Source organism: Phodopus roborovskii, unplaced genomic scaffold, assembly GCF_943737965.1.
Source record: "Phodopus roborovskii unplaced genomic scaffold, PHOROB, whole genome shotgun sequence".
Lineage (NCBI taxonomy): Eukaryota > Metazoa > Chordata > Mammalia > Rodentia > Cricetidae > Phodopus > Phodopus roborovskii.
The window spans coordinates 3,491,353-3,514,052 of NW_026125264.1; the positions used below are offsets into that span (position 1 = coordinate 3,491,353).

The following is a 22,700-nucleotide window of genomic DNA, read 5'->3' on the forward strand; positions in this document are numbered from 1 at the left end:
CCAGTAGCTTTTGAATTTGAACTACAGTTTTATTTCTTCCTTACTCAAAAATAAATATAATGTGGATGTCTTTGGTCACTACCCAACGGTGTTCATAACAGCAAACCAAGGGAAGGCTGTGAGGAGGGTCTGCCTATAGCTTCCTGTCCATGGGGAGGCTTTGCCACAGCTGTGACAACCTTCAGTCCTGGAGAGGGGTCTGGCTCCAAGTCCCATTGTCCATATCCCTCCCCTTACTTATCGAGAATTCACATCATTTATTTAAAAATACCTTTATTTTAACCCACCAAAATCTCTCACATATCACATTTACACACACACACACACACACACACACACACACACACACACACTTTCAAAAATAGTCTTTGGTTTTCTGAACTTTCTGCCTTGTCCCTGGCCAGCTAGGCCTGGATGGCTAGATGGGTCCTCATTGCTCTCCAGGGTGGGCCCTGTGTCCAGGCCTTTGTCCTCTGGTCCCTACACAAAGCAGGAGTGGTTTGGGCTTCTGGAATCTTCTCCCCTGTCCAGTGAGGTGCTGGCTCCTAGTCTTTCTCTGGAGTCCTTCTTGAAGCAAACACTGCAGGCACCCAGGCTCATCGCCGAGGCCCTCTGAGGGGGGCTACACCCCTCACTTTCAAGCAGCTGCCCCCCAGGTCACGGCGGCTACCCTGCAGGAAAGAAAGAGGTGTTGGGGAATGAGTTGGGAACAGAATATGTGCCCAGCAACAGAATATTCAGCCACACAATAAGTTCTCTGTTGAAAAGGCAGACCAGACTTGAGACTTTGCGCTGATGGGAAGCATCATGGGGTGACATTGTTTAGGGACAACAGCAGGAGCAAATGCTACTTGTGGAGGGAAGTACGTGTGTGAGCCGTTGCTAAAGGGTGCCCCTCCCCAGAGGGGATGTCAGAGAACCATTCCTTCACAACAGTTTTATGTTATCCATTCCTTTCCCACCTGAAGATCTTTTTGCCTTAAGAAATCTAATACATACTGGGTGTGCTGGCATATGCCTGGAATCCCAGAGGCATGGAGGCTTGCCCATGAGTTTGAGGCCAGCCTGATCTACATAGTGAGTTCCAAACCAGACAGAGCTGCATAATGAGACCCTGTCTCAAAACACAAGAACAAAAGCCCTGGATTGAATACATGCGTATAACAGACAACACCTATAAGTTTTGGGCAGGGGTGCTAGGGATTGAACTCAGAACCCTGCACATGCTAAGTATATTTTCTACCACAGAGCTACATTCCAAGGCCATACGATTTTCACACACTGTAAAGCATATTTTACATTAAGGGGCATGGGAAGCCTCCTGGCAGGTCCAGGTACTGCCTGACGGTGAAATAGGGGTGAGTGTGGGTGTGGGCACACCACTATGTAGGCCACCCTCAAAATAAGAAAGAATTTTGGTCTCCTTGCCCGCACTTAGGGTCTCCCCCATGCAGGAAGCCTTCTCTATGAATGAAGTTGCTTCCCACTTGTTGCTATTTGGGTCATTTCCCTGGAGTAAAGGAGGGAGGCAAGGTTTACCTTTGCTTCCTTGTCAGGCTTGGAGTCCAGGAAGTTATCAGGGAAGGGTATTCTTCCAGCCTGCAGCTGGAGCCCTGCAGGTACCAATCAGTGCTGCTTCAAGCTAAAGGTAGCAGCCCCTGAAGCCTTACCCCTCTCACAAATATGCTCAGGTTGGCCATAGGTTAGACCCTCACGGTGAGTAAGATAGCTCACAGCCCTGCCACTACCCTCCAGTTTCAGCCTTTCTTTGTCTGAGTGTGCTGGGGTCACCAGCCTGTGCCACCATGCCCACACTAGCATTTGCTCTTTTGAGGGTTCTGGTGTTGAGTAACTGGCCCAGAGACACCAGCTGTTTAGTAGGAGCTGGGGAGAACCTCTCTGCCTGTCAAAGCCACCCCACTTCTAGGCCCCATATAGAATGGAGTATCACAGTAAGTGCTCAGCTGGCTGGGAGTGGCTGAGCTGGCGGTGACCTCAGTTCATCCAGAGACCCAGTGGACCATCTGGGAGCTCTGCCTCTGCCCCAGCCCAGGTTGGGGCAGATCCATCCAGATGTGAGCCCAGCCTCCCTGGAGGCTCTCTGGGCCCAGGGACAGTATGTTCATTTGCAGGCAGGGCTATTTTGAGGGCTGAGGCTATGGTCCCAGCAGAGCCTGGGGCTTGGGCTTCTCAGACAGACTCTGGCAGGAAAAGCTGAGAAGGGTGGACGGGGCAGGGAGAGGGGAGGCTAGGGGACAGAACCCTCCCCCCACTTCACTCTTAGGTCCTCAGAGACAAGGAACACCACCCTCCACCCTGAGTCTGGAGGTTATTCAGAGAACTGGGTTCCGTGGGAATGCTGAGACAGTTCACCTCTTCATCTGTGGAATGGACACCCTGCCCCCAGGTGCAGTGGAATGGGAATACAGCTGTGTCCACTGCCAAGAACCCCAAGAAGGTTTAACCAGGTCCAGAGTGAGACACTCCTGCTCTATCATGGACTCCCTGCTAGATGGAGCCTCAGTTTCCTCCCCTGTAGCACGGGGGTACTTTACAGAATAAACAAGCTCGCACAGGTGTCGCACACTAACAGTAAAGCTCTCTTTGTGTGTGATACTGGGGATGGAATCCAAGGCCTCTTTTGTGGCAGGTAAGAGTTCTGTTGCTGAGCTGTAGGTCCAGTCTTGCATTTACTTTTTGAGACAGGGTCTCAAAAGACAAGGCCTTCGGGCCTTACACCTGGGGTCTTCTACCTCAGCCTTCTGGGTAGTTGGGGTTACAGTGTGAACCACCCCACTCACTGAGAAGAGCTCAGTACAACTTGAAGAACACAGAAAGAGGTCAACAAACATTCAGAATATGATAATCAGCATCTTCCAATGGCACCTCCTGACACTTTGTCAACCCTCTGCTATGGAGCTGGGCACACCAACAATTGGGAATCGCTTCACAAAAGGATCCTATCCAGTTCTACTCCCAGGTGACAGAGGGAAAACAAGACAGAGACAAGAACCCTTTCCACTGGATACTGTTTCCACAGATACAACCTGAGCTCATCTAACTGTAGAGGACTGCGTCCATGGCAACCCTAACCCCAGACCATCCAGGATCAGAGGGGAAGAAGTGGCTTAGAAAAGAGTGGGGTCTGGGACCTTGGAGCATCTTGACCTCAGAGCTCAGAAGTGTGCAGGTGCTCCCCAAAACATCTAGCATCTTCCAGACAAGTCCTAGAGGGGCTAGCACGGGCCAGGATCACCCCTCTGGCCTATTCCCAGAGGAGCCTATGTGGCTGAGTGTGGTTTCTACAACCAAATTTGGTTGGGTTCTTGATCCCACAGACAGATCCCAAGGCAGCAGTCAGGCCTAGGCCAGGCACTGTGAACCACAGTCCCCACTGTTACAAAGGAGCCCCCATTCTGACTGCTGTGGCAGTCAGATGTGCCTTCTCTGCAGGCACAGGGCCCTCCTGCTGTCACCCTTCCACTTTCCAGTTAGCCAGCCCAGAGTGCCAATCCTGCTCTATCACCACAGTGCACCTTGGGCAAGGCAGCCTGTCCAAGCAGGCGGGCATGGCCATAGGGCTCCTTCTCTGTCCGTTAAGGGACCTAAATGAAGAGTGCTGAGCACAAATGTGCACTATGAAGACTCCTGTCACTGTGGTGGTCCACCTCTGCCTTTAATATCTTCCTACTTCTTTCTCTAGAGCAGGATTTTCTAACTGTGGGTCATGACCCCTTGGAGGGCGGCAATGACCCTTTCACAGGGGTGGTGTATCAGATATCCTGCAATCAAATATTTACATTGTAATTCATAACAGTAGCAAGATTACAGTTACAAAGTAGCAATGAAATAATTTTATGGTGGGGGGGGGTCACCACAACATGAGGAACTGTATTAAAGGGTTGCGATGTTTGTTGGAGAACCACTTCTCTAGACCATGACTGCAAACGCCAGGTCCTACCATACATGCTCTAAAACACCCTTTTACCACCCTTTATCCATGTGTGTATCTCTGTTTCCACACATCATCTCATATTATCCTTGTCATCTTCCATCCTGCCCCTGGCAGGTAGGGACCACATCTGCTTGTCTGGGTGCATTCTCAGACGGAAGCTGACCTGGATGAACCTGTGACAGGCTATAAGGAGTACTGTGCTGGGCCCAGCTAGCCTTTCCATCCCAGATGCTCACCTAAAGGCCCAGCTCTGACCTTCCTCCCCAGTCTAGGACACTGGCAGGAACCCTCAAAAGGGTACCAGTTAGAGGTTAAGAGAACTCACTCAGATCAGAGAAACTGAGATATCTGAGGGCTGGGAAGGAAGTGGGAGTTTGAGCCAGAGGGCTGGTCTGAGGCTAGGCCACCGAGGGCTTTGCCAGGGTAGAGCTATGAGAACCAGTGTGCTGAGCATTGTATTCGGGGAGAATGAATACAATCCATGATCCTTCTCACTGGCCATGGAAAGTAAGGCAGGATTCTCTGAGCCTCAGTTTCTCCAGATGTAAACAGTAGCTGGTGACCTAACTCAGGCAGGCTTCCTCGATGTAAGACAAGCCCAGGCTGTGAAAGGGTTGAGAGCCTGGGGACCAACCAGGACTCGGTTACAGCTAAGAGGGCCTCAGAGACTTCTGCTGCTCTCCAGTGCCCAGCCAGTCTCAACTTAGACATAAGCAGACAATAGTGCTCCCTCCTATATCCTTCAAGGACCCCTTGCTGCACACATGTTGAGGACCTTAGGCTCTGGAGTAGAAGTATATGTTCCCATTTTCTTTTCAGTCTCCTGCTGTTGAGTCAGTCAGGTCTTAGGACCTGGAACAATTTACTAGGGATGATGTTAGCTCAGAGTGATACCTACCTAGTAAGCAAGCTTCCTATAACAGTGCCTTTATCTGAAGCGCCTCAGGGATAACTGAGGGGACAACCAGCTACCTGCCCAGAAGTGCGAGCATCAGGCAAAGAAGGTCCCAGAGTGTGGGGCTGACCATTAAAGGCGCAATTTAGTCAGACCGGAGCTTTCCCAGCTCCCCTCTACACTCTGTTTGGGGGTTAAGCAAGAGACTGCTCCACTTTAATCTTAGGGCACGAGACACTGGCCCCGCTGCTGTTACGAGGTCACTTCCAAGGGGGAAGGTGTCCCTGACTCCTGGGAAGTTCACACCCCCCCCGCCCCCAACCCTGACGGTCCAGTTGCAGCAGACGTGCCGTCCACTCACCCCTTTGCGCTGGTTGCTGAGACAGAAGGTGCAGATGGAGCGCGGCTGACGGCCTTCGGCGGCGGGGACCGCGCTCTTGCCACCGCCCGCCGCGCGGAAACACGGCTGCCCGTCGTCCGCTGCGTCGCCCTGCAGCAGCACGTTGGCCAGGTGCGCGATGTAGCTGGACGCCAGACGCAGCGTCTCGATCTTGGACAGCTTTCGGTCCACCGGCTCGGTGGGAATGAGTGTGCGCAGGGCGGTGAAGGCCGTGTTCACGCTCTGCGTGCGGTCCCGCTCGCGAGCGTTGGCCGCCTGTCGCTGCCGCACCACCACCACCGGACCCGCGCCGCTGCTTGCCCGCCGCCCGCCCCCGGGACCTGGGCCGCGCCGCGCTGCCTCCAGCCCTTCGCAGCACCCGAACGATTGGTCCGACGCGTCGCTCTCGCTGCGGTTCTCCTCGTCCTCGCTCAGCAGCCGCACGTCCGGGTACAGCACGTGCGCGCCGACCGGGCGCAGCAGCGCGAACGCCATGGGCGCCCGGCCACCGGCCTCCGCTCGCTTGCTTCTCCGAGCCGACGCCCCCGCCGTGCGCTCCCGCGCGCTTCCACCGACCGGCCGGCCGCTGCCTTATAGCCGGGGGAGGAGCCAATCACGAGGCGGTCCCGGCGGGGCCAATAGGACGCCCCCGCCCCGCCCCGGCCAATGACGACGCGCCTGCTTCTGTGTACCCCCCCCCCAAGTTGAAAGTGTCCCCGAGCTCTTGACCCTCCCTGAAGGCTCTGGGCTTGAGCTGGACAGACGTTCAGATCCAGACTTCTAGGAGGCGACTGTCAGGTCCCTGTTAGCATGTCCTGTTTCCTCCTCCCCTTTGTGAGAATATCCCCATGCTCAGAAGAATCCAGTGTCCTAGCAACTTCCAGTGTAGATCAGAACCGCGGCCAGGGGCTTTGGACTAAGCTTCTCAGACTAGACTGTTCTTTCTATTTAGCAGCTACAAGTGTGGCCCAGGAGACTGCATTTTATATGACCTCACCAGCGTGCACTGTAATGCTGGAGCTGTCAGATGGGAGCGAAGTCACCCCTCTAGCTGACAAACTTTTTTTCTTTTCCCCTGCGCTGGCTGGTTTTGTGTGTCAACTTAGACACAAGCTAGAGTCATCAGAGAGGAAGGATCCTCAGCTGAGGGAATGCTTCCATTCAGCTATAAGGCATTTTCTCAATCAGTGATCAATGGGGGAGGGCCCAGCTGTGGAGGGTGGTGCCATCCCTGGGCTGCTGGTCCTGGGTTCTATAAGGTGAGTTGAGCAAGCCATGGAAAGCAAGCCTAAGCAAGCAGCACTCCTCCATGGCTTCTGCATCAGCTCCTGCCTCTGGGATCCTGCCCTGTTTGAACTCCTGTCCTGACTTCTCTGAGTGATGAACAGCAATGCTGAAGTGTAAGCCAAGTAAACCCTTTCCTCCCCAGCTTGCTCTTTGGTCATGATATTTCATCTCAGCAATAGGAATCCTAACTTAAGACACCTCTTCCCAGCAAAACAAACACCCAAGTCTCATTCATTCACTTAACTATTTGGCGGGGCTCTACTATATGTCAGATGTGGTTTTAGTTGGAAGATGAAGTTCAGAACAAGATTAACTTTGTTTCTCAGACCCTGGAGCCTGGTGGAGCCCACAGGGCAGTTTTGTATCAGCTAAAGTTGTAGGTCAGTGCCCATGGTGCAGATCTGGCTTCACTACTCTCAGAATCCCCCACAGGCTTCATTCGGCGCTGCCTCTCTCACTTCTTCCAGAAATTTCTGGAGGACCTGGGAAGAATAACTGAGCAGAGGATGGCCAGCCACTCCGGTCCTCATGTCACACATATCAGCTTCTTAGTGCCATCCCAGAACTGGTAAAATCAGCATCCACTTAGCCTTGAAAATATTGTTCCTTTCCTCTCAAATGGTGACTAGAACTGCCCAGAGCAAAAGGCATGTAGGAGCTTCTTGGTTTTTTGGAACACCCCTTCCAGCTCCAAGGGCTGTGTTTCTCCAGCCCCTGATCTAGCCCAGAAGAGGACCAGGACAGAGCCGCTGGGACAGGAAATCCTTAAGTCTTCAGAGCCCAAGGTCTGTAGGGATAGTCTGTCCCCCACACCTGGCTCCCCACCCCCATACCATTTGACCGTGACCCAGCCAGGCTGGGCTTTATTGAGGCGCCTCCTCGGGCCCCTCCCCATAGGGCCAGTCGCGTACGCAGCTCCTGCGCGCTCCAGCCGCGGCTGCTTCCTGAGACCATGAATTATTACTGACCGGGAGATTTCCTCCCCTGTCCGCGCCTCCTCGCAGGGGCTCCCTGCTCCCTTCACTTTCGCTTTCTCCTGGTTTCCCCCTCCCCTCTGCTCCTGACCCTCTGGAGGCTTGGAATTCCTGTCCAGCCCCCTCCCAACTCCAGACCCAAACTGGAGATGCCTGAGAGGCAGGAGGGCCCCGCCTCTGAAGGCTCATTCATTCAGTTGCTCTTTGGGCAGGTTTGGACACAAGGGACCTTGGAAGTAAAATAAAACCATGAATGAGACTGAGTGGCTGGCTGCAGCAGAGGAAAGAGACTTGTAAACAAAAGAATTTCAGGACAATATGGTCAGAGCCAGCCAGGGTCTGGCATCAAAGAAATCTGGCTTCAGTTCAAGGCCAGCGGCTTCTTGGGGTCTAATCTGTGTTGCTCTATAAAATGGAGTTAAGGATATCTCCCATTCTTAGGGCTAGTGACAGTCCCTAGATCCTATGCCAAGAAATCAGGGCCTGGCATTCAGCAAGAGCTAAATACCGGAAGTGAGTTTGTATTATTTTTGCCCATGGCTTAGACTGATCAAGTGGTGTCTGCTCTTCAAAGACTTGTCACCAGGAGTGCGCCAGAACTGCTGCTGTACTCTTGGCCCATCTATGTGAGAGCCTCAGCTCCTTCCAGTCCTCTACTCTGCTCCAGCCACACTGGCTTCTCTATTCCAGAGCCCACTTCTGGGAATTCCACTGTCTCCAGACATACCTGCAGGTGATCCCCTCATTTCCCCGCAATCTCATCTCTGTCAGAGGCCTTTTCTGACTTCCAGGGCTAGAGCAGTGACTGTCCCTCTCACCTGCCTGTAGCCCAACCCTTCCTGGCTGTCTGATTGTCTAATGCTATGGAAATCATAGTCTACGGATACTGAGTGACTGATGACTGGTGTTGATTCTCAACTTGACAGGCTGGGCCCTGGACCAATGAAAAGGAGGGAGCTGAAGACTAGCAAGCATGTGTCCATCCCCTGCTCTCTGCTTCTTTACTATGGATACAATGTGATTGGCTGTTCAAGCTCCCCTGCCGTGATGGCCAGTTACCTTGAACTGTAAGCTGCCCCCTTAATTTGCCTTCATAGGGTATTTTTATCATAGCAATGGGAAGACACTGGCACAGCATTTATAAGTATTTGGCAGTTTGGGAAGCTGGGGATGCAGCTGTAAACACATTGGGAGAATGTCTCTACTGTAATAAAACCTCCATAGGAGAGAGACTTTACAGATGTTGTTCATTATACTTTCAACCCATTGCTGCCTCACTCTTCCCATTTTATAAACAGAGAAACTGAAGTTCATCAAGGACAAATAGGTGACTTGCCTGTGCTCAACTAGCCAGACAGAGCAGGAGCTCAGGTTGGTCTGACTCCAGATTCCTCCTTCCAAATGACCTGGCATCTGAGGCAGGCCAGTGGATGTGAGGGCTGACTGGAGGACACTCAGCAAGAGAGAGAAGATTCCAGGCCAGTGGATCAGCAGCTGGCCCATCTCCCTTCTTGAGCATAGCCTGGCTTTCTAAGCCATGGAAGCTCTTGCATTTGTTCAGAGGCACAAACTATGTAGCCTCTGGGCCTTTGTCCTACTATCCTTCTTGACAGAGAGAGGGCCTGTCTCTCTGTCTCACTGGATAGGACCAGACCTATGTCTGGACCTAGTGTAGCTTCTCTTTGTAGTCCGATTTGCGGCTCCACCTCAACCCTGGTGCAGTATCTTCTGGTCCTTCATGAGTTCCCTTTCTTCATTCCGATCCCCACCTAAATGCCCACTTGACTATTTTTATTAAATATGTTTTTCCAGGTGGTGGGGATGCACACCTTTAATTCTAGAACTTGGGAAGTAGGAGCAGGCAGATCTCTGAGTTCAAGGCCAGCCTAGTCTACAGCTTGAGTTCTAGAATAAACCACATATATATTTATTTTAGACTTTCATACATGCATCCAATGTTTTTTGAGCCTAAGCACTCTCCATCTTCTCCAAATTCCTACAGATCCACTTCACCCACTCCAAACTTTGTTTCCTTTCTGTTTTAATATAATCCACTGAGCCCCACATAATATTTTTGAAGTGTGTTCTGGATTCATATGTGTCCTTATTAATTACTTATGGTGCTGATTGTGTGAGTGGGTCAAACTGCAGATGTTTCTTTCCATAGACCAACTTCTTGGAGGATTTCCTTTTGTTTGATTTTATTTCCTTGCCACTGTTCTGTGTGCAGAGTCTCACACATGTCCATTACTACTTGGCATGTGTGTTGAGCATTCATCACCAGGCCTCCATCCTTAGTGGTAGATCCTGGCTTCCCCTGGCTTCTCCTGAAGCAAAGGGAAGTGAACTTCTGGCACATGGCTCAGTGACTCCTATGTGTGTGTGAGTGTGTGTGCACATGAATGTATTCGTGTGTACTTATGTGCATAAGTGTATATATGTGCTTATGTACATGTGTTTATTATACATATTTATGTGTGACTGTGTTCCTGTGTGTGATTCTGGGCTGTTCACTCCAGGGCAGCATGGCTGGGGGCATAAAAGGGCCCACAACCTCAGGACCACGACTTCATCATGTAATGCCAGCCTCAATCCACATACCCCTCAGCAAAATGTGGGGTCCTCTTCACTCCTGGCTCTTAGCATTACCCGACTTCCTCATGAGAGAGAAATGGGTGCCAGACAGGCTTGTCCTCCATCTCTGGCTTCTTCCTCAGCAGATGGTGCATTGTCAAGGAAGGGAATGCATGACAGAACTCCAGGCTGGAGCCTGGCACATTGTGAGCAATAATGAGCACATGAATGAATAAACTAATGAATGAAGAGGCTACAAATTCCAACCTACATGGTTGCTGTGGTGGTTCATCTTGACCATCAGCTTGATTGCCCTGAGATCTTCTTTGTTTTCGCCACTGAGATTTCAAGTGTGCCATCACACTCAACTTTTTATTTTAACTTTATAGGTATGAGTGTTTTGTCTGCATGTATGTCTGTATCACATATATACCTGGCACTTTCAGAGGCTAGAAGAGGGCATCGGATACCCTGGGAATGGAGTTACAGGTGATTGTGAGTGCTAGAAATCAAACCCAGGTCCTCTGCTAGGGCAGCCAGTGCTCTGAGTTTTTGTTTGTTTCTTGTTTTTGTTTTGTTTTGCAAGACAGAGTTTCTCTGTATAATAGTTCTGGCTGTCCTGGAATTCACTTTGGAAACCAGGGTGGCCTCAAACTCATAGAGATCCACCTGCCTCTGCCTGCCTAGGGCTGGGATTAAAGCTGTGCTACCACTACAGCTGGTGCTCTTAACTGATGAGCCAATTTCCAGACCTTCATCTAGCCTTTTAAATGTGGGTTTGGGGAAATCACACACAGCTTCTCATCAACTGAGTCATCTCCCCAACCTGGATCCTGAAGTCCTTAGTTGCAGAATTCCTAAAAAAACAATGAAAATAATCAACAAAGGCTAGGAGGAGAAAGAATTAATAACAGTAATCTATTTAGCTATCACAGAGTATAGCAGCACCAGCCTGGCAGTTTTGTAACTACCACAACCTGGCCACTGGCCAGGCCCAGTCACACATGGAAAACAATTGGTGCTAGAGGCTGTGGGTTTAAGGTGTTTTCCTCTGTAGTGCTCAGTCAATAAAGCAGGCCATGTTGCTGCCTCTCTGCTCTATTTTATGTGACTTCCACTCCCTAAGTTGCTTAATGGGCCAGAATGACTGCTGAATCCATGCTGTCTGCATGTCAACTAGGGTGTATGTATGAGGCAGGGGCAGAGGTAGCAAAGGGCCAAAGGTGGAGGATGCCCTACCCTTTGAGGACATTTGCCTGGGATTTACAAACCTCATTTTTGCTCACATGCCACTAGCCTAATCTTGTGGTTTGACTAAACTTGGATGAAAATAGTCTTTCCTGCTGGGAACCACACATGCAACTGAGTACTGGGTTGCTATTAGTAAAGAAGAAAGCAAGAATGGATTGGATTGTGGATTGTGCAGCCAGCCAGAAGAGATGCCCACTCCTGAGATGATGTAGTATCATACAGTCAAGTTCACTGTTGTCACTGTCACATACCACTGTGTGAGCTCAGAAATCTGCATCTTGAAGCCGAACAGTGATGGTGCATGCCTTTAATCCCAGCACTCAAGCTCTAGGAAAGAAAAAGAAAAAAGAAAGAAAGAAATCTGCATCTGTTTTTCCACCTGTCGAATAGGGACCTCACTGAAGCTACCTTGTGGTTGTGAGGGTTATGTGAGTTATTAATACACTGTTTGTTTGCAACAGACAGACATCCAGTAACTCTTGGTGAATTATTTAGTCCCAACAAGGGGTTTCCTTAAAGTCACACAGTCAGAAAGCGAACAAATGAAGAATCTGGACAGGAAGCGATCTTCTCTTGCTTTGTATATTGGAATAACATATATATGTGATATAGTTTAATATAGCCAAAGTTGGCCTTGAATTTTCTATGTAGCCAAGGTGACCTTGAACTTCTGATCCTCCTGCCTCCATTATCCAAGAGCCAAGATTACAGACATATACCACTGCACCCAGTACATACAGTACTGGGGATCATGCATTTCAGACAAGCATTCTACCAGCTGAGCCATATCCTCAGACCTTAGATAATATTGTGAAGAACTTGCTACATGCCAAGCACTCTCCTTAGCAATGACGTGTTCCCTCCTTCATTCCTCAGAGTGGCCTTGTGAGCTGAATATTAACATGTCATCTTCCAAGTGAGTAGACTAGAGAACCAGGAGGCCATGTAGTTTGCAGGGCTATATATTTAAGAGTAACTAGAACTATCATCAGTATGTTGTTCACAGAGGGGACAGGCAATTCAAGCTCAGATGCTCACAGGCTCTGTTCCAGGGACAGTGGGCCTGATCATCATCTGTAATGATTTGATTTTGTCCTGCATAAGATGCAAGTTTGTGGACAGAATAGAACTTTACAGGAATAGCTGGGAGGTGGTGGTTTATGTTTTTAATCCCAGCACTTGGGAGGCAGAGGCAGGAGGAACTCCATGAGTTCCAGGCCAGCCTGGTCTTCAGAGCAAGTTCCAGGACAGGCTCCAAAGCTACACAGAGAAACCCTGTCGTAACTCCCATCCCCCATCCTCCACCAAAAAAAAAAAAAAACTTCATGGGAATAGTCAGAAGGCTGGTGCCACCATGGGAAATGTCAGGCTGTTACTAAAGACTATACAGGAAAAGGAAGCACCAAATGGTTCAATCTAGTTAGCTGGAGTTGGCCTTGACACCAGTTACAAATGAGATGGAGGCACCAAGATGGTATGAGAAGTCAAGGGGTCAGCTCAATGGTACAGTACTTGTCTAGGGTTTTCCAGTTTGGGCAGGAGGATTTCAGAGAGGGTTACAGTTTCAGTGTACCCTAAAGTTTCCCATATAAAGACTTTTTTTTGCCAACTAGTGGCCTTGGGGAAAATGGTTGGCTAATGAGGACTCCGACTCCTTTGACATATCTGTAACTTAATGGCATTGTTGGGAAGGACATAGAAACCAAAGGTGAGGCCAGATTGGAGGACGTGGGTAACTTCAAGTATGCCTAAAAGGATGTTGCATGACGCTGTTCTTTCTGGTTTTTCTGTGCTTCTTGGCTGCCATGAAATGAGCAATTCTGGCTGGCCACAATGTTTCACCTTCATCATATGTTATGAGTAAGGTTTTTCCCTGTAGCGCGATCCCACCGCTACGCCAGCCCCAAATAACACACCGAGACTCTGTATTAGATGTAATTCTGTTGGCCAGTTACTAGTTTCTTATCAGCTAGCTCTGTCTTAAATATTAACCCATTTCTATTATCCTAAGTACTTCCACATGGTCTCATCTTACCGGAGAGAGGGCTGGCGTCTGCTCTCTCCGGCTTCCATCTTGGCTCTCCTCTCTATCACTTCCTCTCTCCTCCTTGTCTCCTAGTCCTGCCTATCTTGCTTTCCTATTGGCCAACAGTGAACAGTGCTTTATTAATTAACCAATAAGAGAAACATACTTACAGAATGACATCTCTCATCAATCATAGGTCAAATAAATAAATACATAAATAAATACATAAATAAATAAGATAGATTCAGTAGGCATAGACAGGCAGAAACCTCCAAAACCCAGAGTCCAAATAAATCCATCATCCTTCACAGTTGTTTATTCCAGGTATTTTGTCATAGAAATGCAAGCTTACATGGGTGAGATTTAAGACCCAGTGAAATCTGGGAAGGCTTCCTGGGAGAAGTGGTCTGAGTGCAATTTAGTTGTTTATATTAGATGAGGGTGCTTAATGATACAGAAGCATTTCAGTCTACCCCAAGTGGTCCATGGTAGTCTGGCAGGAAAGGTATGTCTGTGGGCTGTGGTCAGGTGGGGCACCCTGATGCTGAGCTGAGCCTCATCTTAGTCACACCTCTTCAACAGAACCCCAGTGTGTCCAGGGTGACAGTCAGCCTAGCTGGAAATACTCCCCTTGTCAGCCTACTCCCCAGCTAGGGAGTGGTGGTGTGGCCAGTGAGATGAGGAGAGAGATTCCTAGGGAGGGCCACTTACCCCAAATGAAATGGCAGAGACTAGGGTCTCCTGAGAAGGCTCCTGGCTTTTGGCTTTTACCCTTCCTTTCTTCCTGCCTGTAACAGAGATGAATTCCTGGAGACACGGCAGCCAGCTTGAGGCTGGGAGAACAGAAGTCCCATGCCAAGGATGGAGAAGTTGGGCCTCTGTTGATTCTTTAAATAGCCACAGTAGTCTCCAGTTTCACACAAAAAAGTAAAAGTTCCTATTTGGTGAACCAGGTGTAGTTGGATTTCTTTTCTGCCCCACTAGCCAGCTCCCAAATAACCACATGGAGATGCCTTATAAATTACTAAAGCTCAGCCAATAGTTTTGGCCTGTTCTAACTAGCTCTTATAACTGAAATTAACCCATAGTTTTGTTCATCTATGTTCTACCACATGGCTTTTTACCTCTATCCCATTTTGTGTGTCCAGTTCGTGTCCCATCTGGCTGGCTTCTCTCCACCCTTCTTCCCAGTGTCCTCTGTGCCTGGAAATCCTGCCTAGTTATTGGATGTTTGTCTTTTTATTAAACTAATCACAGTGACATATCTTCACACACTGCAAAGGAATATTCACAACAAGGCTTCTGTAGAAAAAAGCAAGCATTACCAATATATTCAGGTGTTATAATGAACAGTTCCATTACCAATTGTAGCAGGCTGCACCAGGCACTGAACTCACTGTGGTACATTGTGTGTTACAACATTCTGGAACCTGGGTGTGGCAATCACCACCATTCTCCAGATTAGGATTTGGTCTTGGGGTGTTAGGGAGCTCACCCAGGGTTCCAGCTGGTGGCAGCTGTAGTAACTTAAAAACATGACACCTGCACTCTGCCTATGAGGCTCTTGGGTCTGCCCTCTGAAGCCCAGGGAACACCATGGAAGAGAGGCGGCAGAAAGAATGTCAAGAGTCAGAGGAGGCAAGGGATGTTGTAGACTGACATCTTCCGAGCCTGCCATTGCCATTGCACTCTTGAATCCACAGCAGCTGTTATCACCTACACACAAGTACAAGATTGGGCCAACCAACAGTCCATCATGGAGTGGGGAGGGGCTCATGAATCCCCACATCTCCTGACAGCTAAAGGTGGTGGTGTAGCCATTCATAAGCTGCCGTACTTGGGTAGATGGCCTCTTACATATGTAAGCAACGCTCATGAAACCACTGCACACACAGGTACACAAGCACACATGTGCATCTCCCCCGAAGCAATGACGCTGGGCTCCCACGAGCCCATGAGTCACATTTTCATCAAGAGTCAGTTCCTTGGTGATGGGGGCCTTTGCTGAGTCATTGAGTCACTCACTTTGAGTTCACTGTGACACCATGCCTCATACTTGAAGAAAACTGATTTAACACACGTATCTTTTTGAGGTAAGGGATGTTAGACAAGATGCGATGTGTGCTACACAAAGGGCCATTTTAAACAGTAAAGTCACCACCCCAAAGCACAACAGATTGGGAAGCGTGGTATGAAATAGACACCGACAAGCTGAACGCTAAGCTCAGGTGACTCACGTTATCACCACCCCATGCCTGCTCTCCCCATTCACACTCTCATTAGCGTTGTTGTGGAGTTCAGACAAATTTCTCTTGCACAGAACCTGTAGGGACTGGCTGGAATTTAGTATGCTCAGTACTCAAAGTCCTGCTTGCTAAATGGGAAAGTGGGACACGGGGCAAGTAAGGGAGTTTGTGCCATTTATGAAATGTGAGTGCTGGGGTCTCCCTGCCAGCTTTGAGGAAGGAAGCCAAAGGGACAGCAACAGTGGCAATACCAGAAGTGTGTGTGCCTGGCTCCCTCCCTGCTGCCGTCCATCACTGGCACCCTCTCTGTAGCCAGTTTTAGAGAGGCAGCTCTGGCTGCAGGGCCAGGATTAAGATCTCTCCAACCAGACAGCCCCAGCATGACCTCCTAACTCCTGCATAGTGCAAACCCATGCTGGCCCACCTCACTGCCTCTCACATATCCTACACTCGCCTTGGACCAGTTCTCATAGGACAGTTGGCTGCTAGTCGGGCATACTGTACTTCCCAATAAGTAGATGTGCTGGGATCACAAATAGGGACCTGGGGCCTTTACATCTTTATTTATTTGTTTGCTTATTGGGAGGTTGGGACATGCATGCCATCTCAGTTCTCTCCCTCACCACGTATATTCCAGGAATCAAACTCAGGTTGTCAGGCTTCCTCTATGACATCTCACCGACCTTTGAAACAGCTTTGCCAAACCCTGGGGGGGGGGGGGGATGAGCTTTGGGAAAGACCAGTGTCAATTCAGGGTGGGGGCAGGGAGGGCCTTGAATCCATCTCTGAGGTCACCTCCCACACAGGGTTAAAACAGCCCAGCATCCTTCCGGCTGAGCGGAAGTCAGGTTCTGAGAGGCAAGTGGGCTCCAGGGGGATGTTTTTCTTCTCCATTTGTCTGCTTGTGGCTGGCCCATAAAATTCACCGGAACTCCATGCTGGACTGAGGAATTCCCGCTGACGGGGCTGTGGAGAGCCCAGGCTGGGGGTGGGGTACAGCTGGCAGGGAACATATCAGAGTTATCTTTGAGGTTCCAATTCCCGGCCTGGATCTTGAGGAGACAGAGGAAGAGGAAGAAGTGGCCCCTACCTTACCTGCTCTAAAGTGATCTGGGACATGGAGGAGTTGTTACCGGTCACTGGTCTGTGGTGGCTCAGGCCCCTCTTCTAAACCATGAGTGTTTCTGTCTCATGTCCTCTGTGCAGAGCCAAGAATAGTAAGTACTCTTTCTGTGTAGCAGGCATCTCACAGGCATTTCCCGCCTGGAAAGACAATCCAAAAGTCACCCTATTGCACATGGATGAGGTGATCTGGCCCGTGTCACCCACTGTAAAGAGCAACGTAGAATTCCAACCCAGACAGCAGGTGCCAAGGCCTACCTTACCTTAACCTTTCCGTCTCCCATTTCATAGTGTGTGGACTCCTAGTCTCTATTCCCAAGGACATTTTCGTTCATGATGTAGCTTGTGCTTACCCCCTCCAAGAAGCCTGCCTTGGCTCACCAGATGAGCTGCCTACACTCCTGAGATGGGACTATGGTTTGGCCACTGGGCTCTGAGCTATGAGCAGAAACAGTTTTAAGTCCATGCCATACCTCCAGCACCATCCCACACCGCCACCTTCAAGTTGTCTCAAAGATGCAAAGTGTTTTTATGGTACGTTTAGAAGGTGGTCTTCCAGGGCTGGAGAGATGGCTCAGAGGTTAAGAGCGCTGACTACTCTTCCAGAGGACCAGTTCAGTTCCCACATGGGAACTAACAACTAACTGTAACTCTAAGATCTGACACTATCATAGAGATATACATGCAGGCAAAACACTGCTATACATAAAGTAAGAATAAGTAAATACTTTTTAAAAGGAGGTGCAGTCCCTAGAGAAGTGTACGTGGGGGTCTGTGTCCTCTCCTCTTGATTCTGGGTGTCTTTATTACCTTTGACCAATACAAAGGAGGAGAAGTAACTATATGACATTTGAGGTGGTTCCCGGGCTGTCCAGTTCTCAAGAGTACAGAGCTCTGAGGGTGCCCAGGCCACTGGCATGGCTTCATGGAGTACCCCTGTCATTAGTCTTGTATGCTAAATCATCTGGTTCCAACCCCTGATAATTGTAACTGTCACCTGTAGACTCATATCCAGCCTTTGGGGTCCAAGATCCTGTAAGGTCATGACAGCTCCATCCCTGCTATACCCAGCCTGAACTCATGAGCTGATGAAATTGGTGTCATATTGAGATGCTGAGATTAGGGGTAGCTTTTATGTAGTCACTGCTGCCATGGGGACTGTTTCCTGCATCTCCTATGAGGATTCCTGTAGTCAAGTTGGTTCATGGTCCCCCATTGTACTCCCTCACTGTGCAGTATGTTGCTGACATGGAGGCTATAGAAGTTCCCTGAAAGCAAAGATCAGGCCATGTACATTTCACTTTCATATCTATTATTTCTTCTCTCGACTCTGCATCATCCTAGGAAGCCATACATGGTGGAAATCTTCACCTATTCATATCTTACCCTCCCCTGAATAAAAGAACTGCAGGAGCCCAAGGGATGCTGGTGCCTTTTCTGCTCTCAGTGGGGAGGTTGGTGAGAGGCTGGGTTTGCCTGATCTGGCCAGGATTGAAGGGCACTCCATGGAAGGGGCAACAGGGAGGGCCCTGAGGATGGGAGAGGCCAGGAAGCCTTTGAAGCCGCATACCCAGGCATCTCCCATGCTGCCCTCTTTCCTGCTCTATGTCTCCAGCCTTGCCCATAAACAGGATCTCCAGGCAACTGCCCAAGAGCCCTGTCCAAAGCCCCAATGAGGCTGGCCTGGCTCCTTCCTGTGTTGTAAATTAGTTGTCTTATAATGGCAACATCTGGGAGTTGCTGAGGGAGTGAGGCAGACAGATCTCAGGGAAGAGCTGTGCTCGGCCTGGAGCAGAGTGTCATGTCTCTGTTGCTTCTTGGAGAAATGGGGCTGATGGAAGGGTAGGCTATAGAGTCTGAACATTAAAATCTTGATAAACAGAGAGGCTCCGGGCACCTGTGACTGGGCAGAGGCACAGAGCACTAAGCCCAGAAAGGATCTTCACACAGGCCACCAACCATGAAGCCTGTTGAGGGATAGGAACCACAGAGAAAATTCTTGGTGCCCAGAGAACAAACAGGAGATACCACTTAATTAACAGTAAGAGTCACAGTGATGGGTTGAGCCAGATGTTTATGAGAGACCTCTGGGAGAGGGGGACTGGAAACCTCAGTTTATATGCCCCTGGGGGAACAAGGGCATTTGTATATATTTCAATATAGCCACAGAAACTTACTTCCATGCACCCAGCAAGCCCACACCTGGGACATGAGTGGCGTGCAGTATTGGAACAAGTGTATGCATTCATCCATAACCTGCACATACATGTGCACTATTGCCCAAGTGAACATGAGCATACATACAAACTAAAAACATAGAAAGCAACAGTACATGCAGCAGGACATTGTATGCCACCAAAACATACCTAAGAATTCATACGGCTCTCTGCAGGGCAGGTCCACAGAGGCCCAGAAAATGGGAAGGGAGCTAGGTTAGGAAGAAATATGGTGGAACTGGAGAGATGGCTCAGTGATTAAGAGCATTTGCTGCTCTTGCAGAGGACCTGGATTCAGTTCCTAGCACCTACACAACAGCTCACAGCCATCCCTAACTACTGTTGTGGGGAATCTGACGCCCTCTTCTGAACTGTGCATAATACACATGATATACATGTATACATACGTACATACAGTCAAAACACTAATACACATAAATAAATCTAAAAATTATAATGAAAAGAAGCAATACAGCCAGCTTTCCTTAAATTTCTGCAAATAAGAAATATTCCAAGAAAAATTTGCTTCTGTCTTTAGCATGCACAAGCTTGTTTCCTTGTTGTTGTTCCCTAAACAATGTAATATGGAAACTGTTCACATAGTTCTGTTACAGTGGAGACTAGGAGTCATACAGGGGTGACTTGAAGCAAATGGGAAGGGCTGCAGATGTCACCAGATGGAGCACCTGTCCAGCAGGTGACAAGCAGGAGGCCTTGGTACTTTCTCTAGCAGATGGGAGGATGTGCCCAGGTTCTATGCAAACTCTAAGTAACTTTATGTAAGGGACTTGAACACCCTTGCAATTTGTCTCACTTGAGGATTGTATTAGTTGCTTTTCTGTCTCTGTTATAAAACAGCATGACAAAGGCAACTTACAGAAGAAAAGATTTATTTGGATTCCAGAGGGCCAGAGTCTGGTCTCTTGGTGGTGCCGCTGAGGTGGCTGGGTGGGGCAGCAGCTGGAAGCTCATATCTCAAACCACAAGCAGGAAGCTGAGAGCACACTGGGAATGGCAAGAGTCCTTTGAAAGCCTGAGGCCCACATCAGTGAGCTACACTCTTCTTCCAGCAAGGCCACACCCTTAGTCCTTCCCAACAGCCACCAACTAAGGACTAAGTATTCAAATGCCTGAGACTTATTGGGGGGGGGGGTCTCATTTAAACCACCCCAAGGGATCTGAAATGATCTCATACAGAAACCCAGGAGCAACTGTCAATATAAGGAGAGATAAACAGAACAAAGCAGGGCAGACAGGATTCAACAGTGATTATCTGTCATGAACTAAGTTTCTTTTTAAAACTCAAGTGTCTGCATTTAACTGTTTTCTCTTTCTTTTAAAGATTTATTTTAGGGTGTAGTGGCTCATACCATTAATCCCAGTACTTGGGAGTCAGAGGCAGGAGGAGCTCTGTGAGTTCGAGGCCAGCCTGATTTACAAAGTGGGTTCCAGAACAGCTAGAGTTACATGGTGAGACCCTGTCTTAAACAAAGCAAAACAAAAGATTTATTTTTCTTTTAGTTGTGTGTATATGGTGGGGGTGGGGGGAGAGGAGTTGTGCATTTGAGTGCAGGTTACTTTCCACACAGGTGACTCTGGAGGCTGCATCACAGAAAGACCCACAATGACATGGGTGATAACCTCCAAAAGCTGCCTTGTTGGGTCCTCTTTTCTGTGAGCCTTCCTCTCTTCCTCTGTTTCAACTGCTAATGAGGCCACATGTGGCTGAGGTGACAGCAGGGAGTGTGATTATGTGAGGTTTTGATGACTCCCCAATACTTTCATGGGGGATTATAAATGAGCCCATCTGTGAGAGTCTCATTCCAGAAACCATGCTGCTAACAAGCATCAGCACCATCAACCATCACTACTACCACTACCACGACCACTACCACCACTACCACCACCATCACCACCATCATCACCACCAACAATACCATCACCACCACCACCACCACCAGCACCACCATCACTACCACCACCACCACCAGCACCACCATCATCACCATCACCAACACAATTACCACTACCACCACCACCAGCAGCACCACCACCACCACCACCACCATCATCACCAACACCACCATCACTAACACCACCACCATCATCACCACCAACAACACCATCACCACACCATCACCACCACCGCCATCACCATCACCACTGCCACCACCACCACTGCCATCACCATCATTACCACCACCACCAGCACCATCATCACCATCACCACCACTACCACCACTGCCATCACCACCATCACCACTGCTACTACTTGTAACAAGTCTTTCTTAGTCCCACCAGCCAGCTCCCAAATAATGACATGGACACTTCTTATTAACTAGGAAAGCTCAGCCTATAGCTTAGGCTCATTCCTAACTATCTCTTATAACCTTTTTTTAAAAAAATGTATACCAGTGCTCTATCCACATGTACACCTGAATGTCAGAAGAGGGCACAAGATCTCACTACAGATGGTTGTTAGACACCATGTGTTTGCTGGGAATTGAACTCAAGTCCTCTGGAAGAGCAGCCAGCGCTCTCTACCTCTGAGCCATCTCTCCAGCCCATATCTCCTATAACCTAAATTACCCATATTAGTCTATGTTCTATCACTTGGTATTACCTCTCTTCTCCTGTTTCCTTTCTGGGTCTCCTGGTACATCCTACATGCCTAGATTCCTCCTCCTCTTCCTTTCTCTCTCTGGAAATCTCACCTATATCTTCTGCCTAGCTATTGGCCATTATCTGTGGGCATTACCTCTTCTAGGTATTTGACTTTGGGCAAGCTACTCAGCCTCTGTGTGTCATCCACACAAAGGGAAGTGTAGTTTGCTCCTTCAGGGGTCGTTGTCAGAATGGGATTCAGTCACATGTGACAAGGACTCAGGATGTCACCCATGCATACTGAATTTGAGTTGCACCAATTGGACACATCCACAATTGGCTTTTACTTGACAATGTCAGGACACAGAAGGGCTAGGAAACTTCACAAAGGGACTGCTGTGAGCTGGCCTTAGATTCCTTTGTTCTGCTTGGTGCATGTGTTTGCTGAATGGCCAGCCGTTGCTTGCCTAGCTCTAAGTTAACACACGCATCCTGTTTTCTAGAAAACAAAAATGTACTCTTACAAAGTCACACAACAGACACAAAAGACTGAGCAGTGATACACTGATGTGACACTTTGCCAGTTTGTTTGTCCATGTCCTCACCGCAAACCAATGAAACATCTGACCCAGTATCCAGTGGTACATGGATTTCTGTGGTGATATATTATTTATAATTTATTATAGTTTGCTTGAGGATTCAGAAAGCAAAGTCAGCCTCAAGCTATAGAGATAAGGTAGAGGTCATACACACCTTTAATCTCAGGACTCAGGATTAAGAGATAGATCTCTGTTAATTCAAGGCTACCATGGTTTACACAAGAGTGCAGAGTAACAGAGCTCATATCTTTGATCCCAGCACCTGGGATCACACATCTTTAATCCCAGCATTAGGGAGGTATATAAGACAGGAGCAAGGTCTCAGAGCTGACATTCACTCTCCAGAGTGAGAATAGGAAGGCATTGAAGTCTCAGGATTCTCCAGCCATGTTGAGGGGAGCACTGCAGTCTGGGATTCAATCTGAGTTTTAATGGAGCCAGGATCACCTTTCAACCTGAGCTAGGGGTAAGAGCTTGTGACTGGCTGCTTTGCTTTTCTAATCTTCAGCTTGGAGCTTGAAATTTGAACCCTAATATCTGTCTCTGGGTCATTTATTTTTCATGTTACAAGC

The 22,700-nt window shown here is 48.8% G+C and overlaps 1 protein-coding gene across 1 annotated transcript; it reads right to left on the bottom strand.

Moving 5' to 3' along the window:
• Positions 1-256: 256 nt before the first annotated feature.
• Positions 257-5,820, bottom strand: Tcf15 (transcription factor 15). The gene is made up of 2 exons (XM_051193645.1): positions 5,212-5,820; positions 257-671 (listed from the first exon to the last, which is right to left on the bottom strand). Exons 1-2 carry the CDS (start codon positions 5,722-5,724, stop codon positions 597-599), a joined length of 588 nt encoding a protein of 195 aa, XP_051049602.1. The 5' UTR covers positions 5,725-5,820; the 3' UTR covers positions 257-596.
• Between the last annotated feature and the right edge of the window lie 16,880 nt (positions 5,821-22,700).

What these genes read in the sequence shown, in the direction of transcription:
- Tcf15 (XM_051193645.1), bottom strand. Translation starts at nt 5,724, where the DNA reads ATGGCGTTCGCGCTGCTGCGCCCGGTCGGCGCGCACGTGCTGTACCCG. An exon ending in TCAGCAACCAGCGCAAAGGG is followed by an intron (nt 672 to 5,211) that starts GTGAGTGGACGG and finishes TCTTTCCTGCAG; the next exon opens with GGTAGCCGCCGTGACCTGGG.